The sequence below is a fragment of the Polistes dominula genome, unplaced genomic scaffold (assembly GCF_049000335.1).
Source record: "Polistes dominula isolate Pdom_NZ unplaced genomic scaffold, Pdom_raw_medaka contig_16, whole genome shotgun sequence".
Taxonomy (NCBI): domain Eukaryota; kingdom Metazoa; phylum Arthropoda; class Insecta; order Hymenoptera; family Vespidae; genus Polistes; species Polistes dominula.
The window spans coordinates 1,030,478-1,042,144 of NW_028301040.1; the positions used below are offsets into that span (position 1 = coordinate 1,030,478).

General features: G+C 24.8%; 3 protein-coding genes across 5 annotated transcripts in view; 2 read left to right on the plus strand and 1 right to left on the minus strand.

The window, feature by feature from the left end:
- The window catches only part of LOC107067192 (uncharacterized), a 34,830-nt gene extending 33,784 nt beyond the window's left edge, over window positions 1-1,046 (minus strand). For 2 of the 3 annotated variants that reach the window (XM_089174836.1, XM_089174837.1), the window contains exon 1: window positions 524-1,046. The gene's annotated coding sequence lies outside the window, so the exon portion shown is untranslated. The remainder of the gene's footprint in view (window positions 1-523) is intronic. The other variant, XM_015322465.2, reaches the window with a different exon arrangement.
- Window positions 1,047-1,391: 345 nt separating this feature from the next.
- On the plus strand, window positions 1,392-6,221 carry par-6 (partitioning defective protein 6). The gene is made up of 5 exons (XM_015322418.2): window positions 1,392-1,601; window positions 2,083-2,311; window positions 2,401-2,528; window positions 2,635-2,913; window positions 3,008-6,221. Exons 1-5 carry the CDS (start codon window positions 1,542-1,544, stop codon window positions 3,308-3,310), a joined length of 999 nt encoding a protein of 332 aa, XP_015177904.1. The 5' UTR covers window positions 1,392-1,541; the 3' UTR covers window positions 3,311-6,221.
- Window positions 6,222-7,049: 828 nt separating this feature from the next.
- On the plus strand, window positions 7,050-11,667 carry LOC107067165 (uncharacterized). The gene is made up of 13 exons (XM_089174724.1): window positions 7,050-7,259; window positions 7,384-7,579; window positions 7,665-8,009; window positions 8,088-8,215; window positions 8,540-8,791; window positions 8,901-8,984; window positions 9,064-9,132; window positions 9,193-9,342; window positions 9,415-9,621; window positions 9,681-10,068; window positions 10,175-10,359; window positions 11,136-11,343; window positions 11,411-11,667. Exons 1-13 carry the CDS (start codon window positions 7,050-7,052, stop codon window positions 11,662-11,664), a joined length of 2,676 nt encoding a protein of 891 aa, XP_089030850.1. The 3' UTR covers window positions 11,665-11,667.

Genomic DNA, 11,667 nt, shown 5'->3' on the forward strand with positions numbered 1-11,667 from the left:
ATTATTATTAAAATTTGGTTTAAATAACAAATTTAATTATACAAAATTGTATTGATCAAATTTATATACACACACATATATATATATATATATGCACATATATTATGTAGCCTTTTAAAATATACACAATCATACTAATCAATCAATGATTGTCACCAACGACTAAACCAAACAAAATCCATATATGAGTAAAAGAATGATCAATGCATTTAACATTATCATATATTGAATTAACCTAAATTTTAATATTTTATAAATCCTAATAATAAAAATAAAACGCGAATACACTGAATATATAAATCTGAAATATCCATATATAGAATACACGTACGCATTGTAGGGGGTAAATTCTACTGCCATTTGTTTACGATTAAAGTTTGTAAAGATGTATATAAAAAAAAAAAACACATGAAAAAGAATAAGACATTTTGATAGAAATATCGATAAAATTGTTGTAATGGCGTTATTTAGGCGTAAAAGTAAGTAAGAATTACAAGTATATGTATATATGTTTGGCCCTCACCTTGCCGCAAGAAATCCAGCAAGCTTCAATATGAGTGGTGGTGTGTAGGAGTACAAAGATTGGGAGTCCTCGATATGTGGGATGCGACGTGACGGATAAAACTGTCAACTGCAGTAACTAACTTACCCCCCACCCCAATGCCAATAAATATATAATAATAGCTTAATAAAACGTTTAATCCTCGAATTTATTTAAGATTGAATGAAGAATAAAAAATGTAAACAGCGAGACAACATAGATTTTCATGGCACTGTGTTAAAGGCATCGTTCTTAATACAATACATAGGACACAACACTACTCGGCGTCGATTCTATCAAACTATTATACCGTTATATAATTTCATTACTGCTTAATATTAAACTTAAAATATTAATTATCTTTCAAACTAATTTCCCTTTTTCTATAAACACAATTTATCTATCAAATGACAGCCGGTGCCCATTTTCCAAACGGAAAACGCGTAAGATGGGCGAAAGAAGCTCCCACTTCCTACACAAGCCACGCGCGATGTGTGGGGGATCTCGATTAAACATGGCGATCGTAAGTCGATTCTCATTAGTCGAAAACTATTGGATGCTTGTTCGACCAATCAAATTATTCCTTTTTGTTTTTTGTTTTTTGATTATTATTCAGTTATATATTCAATGATTTAATTAATATTTGAAATGTTTATTCATTTAAATAATGATAATCTATAATCTTTTTCTATATTAGATTAATTATATTTGAGGTTATATTTTAAAATTGTATTGTTTTATTTTTTTTGGGATGATTTTTTTTTTGTTCTCTCTCTCTCTTTTGTTTTCTAATATATTTTATAATCTTACATGTCCACTCTATAAAGACTATTTAGTTTGGGTTTAAATAAGTATGGCAAATATGCAGAGGGCGTTATTTTTCGACGCAAACATTCATGACCTATCGAGATCCATAAGATCAAAAGTTTTTACAGCATTTATCAACATTTAAAATATTTCTACGTATATTGTTACGTATATCTTCTCACTGCCGTAGATCATGTCAAAAAGTAAAATGCAGCATCAAGTTGACAATTGTATCGTAGCTGTTAAGAGTAAGGTAATTTGATTTCTAAATATCTTCTATATAATCAACAATGGAGAGATGTTTTATATGATTCATAAATTTATTATTTAATTTTGTTTTTACATGATAAATACCGTTCCCGAGGAATAGAATTAAAAGAAAAATTCATGATTAAAAAAATATGTTAAATTTATCAAAAAATACAAGATTAATTCTAGTCGTAAGAAATCTACAAAAATAATACAATAAGACATAAGTTTTCAAAATGTTCTTCTTAGAATTTAAATCCTCGTATTAAAACAAAATCTCATGTAAAAACAGAATTGAGTGTACATGTAGACTAATAACTGAAATGAAAATAAATAGAAAGTTCTATTGTTGGTCATCAATGGTTCTTCATGTAACACACACTGTGTATTTATTAAATTTAAAGTGAACGTAATCTAACAAAATATATCAAACAAAAAGGATATACATTTATGTCATATAAATTTATTATTTTATCATTTTGTAGTTTGATGCTGACATTATAAGATTTTCAGTTAGAAGAAATGAGCCTATCAGTTATGAAGATTTTAGAAAATTATTAGCAGAACGTCACGATATTGGTCCTGAATTAAACTTTCTTATTTGGTATACGGATCCAACAGATGGAGATTTACTGCCAATTAATAATGACAACAATTTGGCCAGAGCATTACTTGCTGCAAAGCCACTTCTTAGAATATTCATACAAAGGAAAGGTAAAGCTTATTTTTTTGATAATAATATTTATCATTTTGTCATCTTTATTTTCTTTTGATTAATAAATAATAACAATTATATTTGCTAGGTGATGGATTGGAAGAAATAAATGGATATGGTACGATGAAACCAAAAAATTTAATTTCAAGTATACTCGGTGGTACTCCTGGCAAACCAAAATCCTTGGCGATATCAAATCCACATGATTTTCGGCAGGTAAGTTATATTTAATCTTACAGATATATTTTATAAATGTATAAGACAAGATTTACTGTTTTGATCAACATCAAATTTAGAAAATAATATATTGTTGTAATAATAGGTATCTGCGATCATCGATGTGGATATATTACCTGAAACTTGTCGTCGTGTTCGACTTTTAAAACATGGGTCAGATAAACCCTTGGGTTTCTATATTAAAGATGGTGAAAGTTTTCGAAAATTGCCACCATCGGCTGGAGGTGGTATTGAAAAAGTACCAGGTGTTTTCATTAGTAGATTAGTACCAGGTGGTTTAGCAGAAAGTACTGGCCTATTAGCAGTAAATGATGAAGTATTAGAAGTTAATGGAATAGAAGTTGCTGGAAAAACTCTTGATCAGGTTAATTCTAATGTTTTATCACATATCATTAATAAATCTTTTGAAAAATGTATAACATATAATCTACGATGATATAAATTGTTATGTTAATTAGGTCACAGACATGATGATTGCGAATTCCTCAAATCTCATAATAACAGTTAAACCTGCCAATCAACGAGCGGCTCTTGCTGCACCTAGGCGTGGTTCCTTCTCGCGTAATAGTCAATTATCATCAGGAAGTCATCAGTCAACGCAAAGTGCAGCTACAGGAAGTGATGAAGATGCAGATGAAATTTTAGATTTAACTGGTGTAACATTACACGATGAAGCAGCAACATCTCAACATCATCATTTCCATCAACATCATCATCACCAAAATCATTTTAATCATGATCAGGGTGTTTTGCATCTGTAGATATAAAAAGGTAAATTTTAAATTCAATTAAAGATGTTTCTAAAGATTAGCATGCATGAAATGAAAGTATTGAGGTATATACTTGTCATGAATAGAATTGTATATTTTGTGTTCTATCCTCTCTTTCTTTCTCTCTTTCTCTCTTTCTCTTAAATCTATGCATTGCCTTATATATTATATAATAATGCATTATTCATTTGATTATACATGAAAGATTAAAAAAAAAAAAAAAACAGAATAATTCAATGAAAAATATAACATAGATAAATAATATTATTGACAATAATATGTTTTGAATATAAATTTACATATGACATATACATATATATATATATTATGATGAAACTATTGAAAAATTAAAGAAATAATCAAAGATATTTTTTACATGCAAGTATCTTTAAAAACAAACATTAAACAAAAAAATCCATTTTCTTGATTTAATACAAATCTAATTTTAATTATATATATATATGAATAATCAAAGTGATGTGTACAAAAAATTCCTATTTTAAATTAATGAAAATAAATTCTAAGCAAAGAGCACATATATGTATATATATATATATATATATATATATATATATTTCTTATTTTGATACGTAGCAAGTAAATATTATATAATTAGCATTAGTACTTAATAAAATCCATTAGAATATAAATATACAATTAATGAATGAATACGTATATACGAACTTACAGAATAGTTTATTATTAAACATTACCATGACATATAAAAACAAAATTAAAAAGCAATAATATTCAAGTACTTATCTTTCGGCAATTATTATTACATTATAAATCTATAAAAAAAAAAAAATAAAAAAAAAGTGCCTGATTACTATTAAGAAACAAAATAGATTTTGTTCACATTTTAATATAATATCTTAGAAAAAAAAAGATAAAATACAATTTACACATACACAAATATTTACTAATAAGAACAAGAATTGTGATATAAAAATATTAAAAGAAAAAGAAATGCATTACAAATGCAAGAATATATATATATATATACACATATATATTCTTACGTGTGTTCCTTAGAATTTGTTGATACTTATTAAAAAACAATTAATTGCACACACACACAGACACACACAAATGAATTAAAAAGGAATTACAAAATAATGAGAAATAAAACACAAAATATGCAATTTATTTGAAATGCATGGCACATGTAATACCTCTCATATTCATGTTAATCAGTCATACAAGTATTAGAACTTAAATAATGTACTTAAAATCATTTGATACTACTTTAAAAGTAGATCATCATATGAGACAAATTTTCTTTAACTATTTAGTTTTACTAAATTATATTTTATATATCATAACTTAGATGATGCAATGAAAAAAAGAAAAAAAAAAAAAGGACACTCATAAATATTGGTATTGATTGTATTGTAAATGATTTGTTTGCTTTTTAAGAATATTTTACTTGTATATAATGCAAACAAATTCAATTCAATAATTTAAATTATCATTATGCGTTAAAGAGGTCTTTATATAATAACACAATTGTAAATAATTGATTAATAACTGGTATTATAATAATAATAATAATAATAATAATAAAAACATACAGAGAGAGAGAGAGAGAGAGAGAGAGAGAGAGAGAGAGCATATTTTTAATCAGATTAGATAGATGTACTGTAACAGAGTGGCCTTACATGTAAAAATCATTCCAAATATCATTTTTTTTTTACGAGAATATATTGAATATTATGGGATATATCAATACACGCCTATTCGTGTATCTACTCTGTTTATTCTTACACAACATGTTAAAAGTGTTGAAGTTTTTGAATTTTAATTCCATTTTTATGAATGTTATTTATTATCTAATTGAGAGAGTTAAGTATGAGCTATATAATGTGTATTATAATACAATTAGTAGGAATTAAAAAAAAATTATTAAACATGGCAAATTAAGTTACTCTTGTGCATAGAAAATAATATATCATCATGTGCTCTTCCATTATTTTTTCTCATCGATATTAAAAAATAATAATAATAATAATAATAATGTGAATAGTTGTTATTATTACATTCCATTTATATTTTAGTACAACTCTGAGCACGTTATATTTCATTACTAAAAATAAAATAAAAAGAAAAGTATTCTATAGACTGGATAAAAAAAAGCAGAGAGATATTTTGTTTTCTTTTTTTTTTTTTTTTTTCTTTGTTTTGTTTAAATATATAAAAATAAGAGAAATGAATCATAGTGAAAATGAAATTATATTCAGTGCTTGTTATTCAATTGTTCTTTACTATATTTAAACTTTCGCATTAAAACTATGTTTGATATATATATATATATATATATATATATATATATATATATAAAGGGAACATAAGAAATATTTGTAAAACAGTTTAACCCTTTGACTCTTTGTGGTGCGCTCTTTACGCCTTTCGAGTATATTGATGATGGATTTGTGAGAACGTATATATACGCCTTTAGCAGTCAAAGTGTTCATTTTGTTATCTTATATTCCTTATACAACATTACAATATAATATAAAATGAAAGAAAAAAATGAATCGTTGTGCAAATATTATTATGTTCTCTTTATATATATATATCTTTGCCATGGATACTCTTTTTACCGTTATATATAGTGTCGAAGGTTTAACATATCATGTATTATGCTCCAGAGAATATATATATATATATAACTTTTATTTACGTTAATTTACTACATTTATATAAATAGTTTTAATTTGAATTTAAGTAAATATCTTTTAATAAATAAAAATCATGTGGGAAAAATTGTGACACGCACTTAATGGATATAGTTATTTTGTATAAAAATGATCTATTGTGCGTTAATAATGTTATACAGTGTGTCTATAGATGCAATGAGTTATTTTTCATTAAAAAAAATAAAAATAAAAAAAAAAACAAAGAGAGCAATAAAGAAGTAAAATCATTTTATTTTTCTTTTATATTATTCAAACGAAATGTTAATGAGAAGTGGGTGTTGTAATGAGTGTAAAAATCTCGTTGCTGAATTATTCTATAAATATACTGTATATAATATCATTTATAAAGCAAGCACTTTTTGTACTTAATTAGAATATATATATATATATATATATATATATATATATATATATATATATATATATATATATATATATATATATATATTAAAAATGTGAAGGAGTATATAACTTGAAATATAGTCAGTATTCTGATACCATATTACTGAAAAATAGATATTAAGATTTTCATTAAACGTATTAGTCATTTTGTTATTTTTCATGAAAGTCTAATATTATCATCATTTATCAAAATTATTTTTCATAACAGGAAAAAAAAAGCAAAAACTAATTTACAAAAACACAGTAAAATGATTATTACTAATTATAATATTGTAATTATTTTTAATGGCAGCTTATAATAAAATATTTTACTATAAGATTTATTAATATTATTCATCCCTATTATTTCGTTGTTAATTAAGCAGTGATTATGTTTTTCATTTTTTTTTTTTTTATATATATATAGTTACTATGGTGCGTAAAATAAACAATGTCACGCTTTTTTAGATTCTTATTTAACGAATCATCTTACATAATGAGAATCAGAATTAATTATCTTTTTTAAGACAAAAAGTAACATTTTTAAATAATTATAGAAGTCAATGGAGAAGAAAATATAAAAAGATTATAAATTTTAAATATTAATTCATGATAGAGGTAATAGATTATTAAGAAAAAAAAAAAAAACTATGTCTTATGTAGAACATGGACCTCGTGTTTTCTTAATTGGTAGACACAATAGTAATATGCCATTAGCTTATGGTGATTATATTGTTCCACAAAAGAGATTGGAAGGTCGTTTAAAAATGTATGAATCTTGTTCAGATATTAGAGCATGGAGTTCTAATCCTTTAGAAACTTCACAATATTTTCGTGAACTTGCAGAACACACTTCTCCGGTTTGTATTGATAATCAATATTCAAATATTATTATTTATTACTTCAATATAAATTATCAAAGAATTTTGGTTTATTTATTATTATTATTATTATTATATTTTAAATATTTTCTTAATATTATAGTCTGGAAAAATAATACCATTTAATGTAGTTGTCGAAAACATCATAGGTCTTACTTCGCAAGCCCAAAATGAATTACAAATATTACGTAAAGAATTAAACAAATATAAATCACTTAAATTAACAACCGAACAAGAAAACTATTTACAAACTTTAGTATGTATTAATCTAATTTATTTGAATGTAACGCAACATTTTTGTAAGAAAACTTACAGATACTTTATCATGATATATATTCTTCTATGTTTTGTTTTTGTTTTTAAAGGATAATCAAATTATCGCAGATTATCAAAAAGAAAAACAGTATAAGGACAATGGCATATTAAAAGCATCATCAAAGGAAAGCTTTAAAATGATCAATAAATCTATTTCTTTGCCACATTTAGATTCATATTTATCTATTCAATTTAATCACGAACAAAATATTCAATATAACGATAGACATTATCATCGAGGCTTTTCATTGTTCAATAAGATAGATTCGTTATCATGCAAAGCTTCTTATTTATTGCCAAAGTTAAAATCAATATATTTTCCTATCAAAAGTAGGAACGTTGAAAGAAAGAAACATTTCAATGTGAATAATACAAATATTCTTACAAATTTAGAAGATAAATATACACAAGTTGGTAAGTCTACTACGTGAAATAATAAATTGTATATATATATATATAATTCATATAAATAATTATTGAATATGTGTTAATTAATAGCATGTATAGAATGTGCTGATATATCTGTTCAAGTTATATGGGATGTGTACGAGACAGGAACACAAACTGATTGTCTAATGGAGTACACAACATCTAGCGAAACTAAAATTTCTTCGATCAGAGTATGTGTATATTTTACGTATCAATTTATTTATTAAATCGAGTCATAAATAACTTACGTTATTTATAAGACAAAGAATAGCATTTTTGCATCTAATAAGAGCAGGACACTTTTCATGGAGTTTTTTGTTGTTGTACTCTTTGTATCTGTTGGACAGTATTGTATCATACAGTTTGTATCTTTGAAGAACAGTAACAGGTGCAAACATGTAACTCGATTTTGTATCAGTTGTGAATGAATAATTGCCATTATTTAAGTTTCAACCTACGTATATTATTAATAACATGTAATTAGAAAATAAAACAATAATTATTACATTATACAGACTGAATCGCAAATATCTACGTATAAATATGATTATAGAAATAATCATGAAATTGAACGAGAAAACATAATCATTCCTGCAAATAAATATATAAGAAAAAGTTCTTATATAGAATCATATCAGATTGAGAATGAATCTGAATCTAATAGTATCAATGAAAGTGAATTTGATAATGAATTTAATGATCAATTTCATAAAGAGATTATTATTCAAAAGGATAGCGAAATAATTGCATTAAAAAATGAATTTAGTGTAAGTTATTGTTATTATCATAAAATTAGCTTTTTTTTTTTTTTAATATATTATTATTAAAATGTTATTTATATAAAGCTTATCTTTTTTCTTTTTTTTTTTTATTTAGGCAAAAGAAGCTGAAGTTGAAGAATTAGAAATTATGTTGAAGGAAAAGGATGAAACTTTGAGTACCCTTAGAAGAGGACTTCAAGTACAATTATTTGATATTCTGCTTTTTGTAAAAAAATGAAAATTTTCCTTTAGATTGATCTAATTATTTGATATTGTAGATTTTACAAGAACGTTATATGAAATTGAATGAACAGAGAAATAATGAAATGGATGATTTGAGAAAGAAAGTAATAATAATTATTAAAATTATGAATAGTATTATAAAATAAATATTTATTTTTTTTTAGTTATACACAAATACGTGTATAATGGAACAATTAAAAATGGAATTGAGTAAAAAGTGTGATTTATCTTTTTTACAATCACAAGAAATAGAGAAATTAAGATTACATATTAAAGATACTACTATTTTACTTGCCGAAAAAGATTCGTTAATGGTAATTAATTTTAAACGTTAAATATTGTCAAATAAATATTATTCTAAATGTTTTAATAATCACATCATATAGAAAAAGGTAAAAGAAATGGAACATCTTTCAAAAGAAGCAGAAAATTATCGACTTGCTCGTGACGAATTAAAAGAAGCTTTACGCGAGAAGGATGAATTACAAAAACAAAATTTAGAACAAAAATGTATACTTGGTGATCAAGAGGATGAAATAAAACGTCTATTGATATTAATACAACAAATGTCTAGTACTCATAATGATAAACAGGTAAATTGTTATAATCATAATGTAATAAGACTTTTTCTTCTTCTTCTTCTTTTTCTTAGAATAGAATGACAACTGTATTAGAAGAGTTACAAACTGAAGTATTAGAAAAAGATAACACAATTTTTAAATATGAAGAACAACTTCAATGTATGGAAAAAGAAATAAATAATTTCACGATTAAATTGAAAAATAGTTTAAATAATTTAGAAGAATTTAAAATCGCGTATGAGAATATTTGTAGTCGTGTAAAATGTGAACATGATACTTGTGAACGAACCAAACGTAAATTATGCATTGTAAGTGCTTTAATGGAGGAATTACAAAGATCTAAATTGGAAAATAAAGGATCTTTATACGAAATAGAAAATGTTAAGAAACATTCTAAAGAATCAATATGTAGTTCTCATTTAAATTATCATTTCATTTCATCTGATTCTAATTCAGAAGGTATATTTAATTATATACATACATATATACAGTATGTGTGCAATATAAATTATTCCAAAACACGAAAGAAACCAAAATAAAAATATATATAATTTTCATTCAACAGTCGATGAATCCAATGCAATGATGCTCAAGCAAACACAGACATCACAAAATTATTTATTAGAAAATACACAATTCAATTGGTCTGATACTGAAATAATTAATAATACGATAATGCACGAGTATACAGATTTTGAAAATCATTCAAATAAAGATACCTCTGAACCAGATTCATGGAAATCAGCAAAAGTAATTGACTTTTTTTATAATTATAATTTATTAACCCCCTTTGCACTTAGCACGACTTTCAACGTTGGGTAGCAGCAACTCCGCAGAAACGGCACATTTACAGATCCTCGTATTATTTAGTATAACTTTGAAATCAAACAACGGATTCTAATAATATTGGACTTATATTAATCTGTAGATATCAAGGAACATATTTACCTTAAGAACTTTTACCAAAAGAACTTATTTACCAAGAGAATGTATATGTACATTAGCATTGCAATTGAAAAAAAAACGAGTGCGTTACATTGTATTTGAAATGTGACACTATTTGATAATATTTCTTGACATATTATAAATCTCACTGTAAAATGCGAGATATGCTCCTATAAAAAAAAACCTTTCTTCTACAAATTTTTCTTATCACTCTTCTAAAGTTTCGCCAAAAAGTTGTCGGACCGTTGTGAACACGCGTCTCGTATTCTCGAAGAACACAAAACCTGCTGACATTTCTTTTATATATCTTTGTTATTTGACTATATTTTGATTCGATGTCTTGTGCTATTTTAAGATAAAACATCAGGGAAACATGCATGTCACAAAAAATTGTGCTGAAATAACTTAATTCTCTGTAATCACTAATAAACTTTAATGTCTCATACGTTGAGACATCAGAGTGATAAATTAGTATCACGATGTCTCATTCGGTGAAACAACGGAGTACAAAGGGTTAATTATACAATAAATATATCTATCAATGTATCCTGTAATATATCTTGAATAATATTTAATTATAGACTGAAGTATCAATATTAACTATCAATGATAATACAAATATTGAAAATATGATAGTTGAAGAAGTATCAAGATCACTTATAAGAATGCAATTTCTTATGAAACAATTACAAGTATATGCTGAAAGAGAACGACCATCATTAATTAAACAAATCCATGATCTTTATAAGATTTTAATTGATAATAAATCAATAATCTTGAGGTCTTCAGGTAAATTTCTGTTATCTTTTAAACTCAATGATTTTATAACTTATTATATGTAATTATAACTCTATAGATATAAACATTAGAAGAGAAGAAATTTATGAATTATATAATAAATATAGACAACATTATGAAAAATGTAAACCACGTAAAAATGTAACATCCTTAAACAAAGAATCACAAGAAACTTCAATTAAAAATCAATTGTTAGATCTAAGCGATGAATACATTGACAAGATTTTGACAACTCAATTGAAATGTTCTATTAATAAATTAAATGAACTATCTAAAGCTCTTAAAGGTAAATATTATTTCTATTTAAAATAATAT

What these genes read in the sequence shown, in the direction of transcription:
- par-6 (XM_015322418.2), top strand. Translation starts at nt 1,542, where the DNA reads ATGTCAAAAAGTAAAATGCAGCATCAAGTTGACAATTGTATCGTAGCT. An exon ending in AATATTCATACAAAGGAAAG is followed by an intron (nt 2,312 to 2,400) that starts GTAAAGCTTATT and finishes TATATTTGCTAG; the next exon opens with GTGATGGATTGGAAGAAATA. An exon ending in CTGGAAAAACTCTTGATCAG is followed by an intron (nt 2,914 to 3,007) that starts GTTAATTCTAAT and finishes TATGTTAATTAG; the next exon opens with GTCACAGACATGATGATTGC.
- LOC107067165 (XM_089174724.1), top strand. Translation starts at nt 7,050, where the DNA reads ATGTCTTATGTAGAACATGGACCTCGTGTTTTCTTAATTGGTAGACAC. An exon ending in GTACTCATAATGATAAACAG is followed by an intron (nt 9,622 to 9,680) that starts GTAAATTGTTAT and finishes TCTTTTTCTTAG; the next exon opens with AATAGAATGACAACTGTATT. An exon ending in ATTCATGGAAATCAGCAAAA is followed by an intron (nt 10,360 to 11,135) that starts GTAATTGACTTT and finishes ATTTAATTATAG; the next exon opens with ACTGAAGTATCAATATTAAC.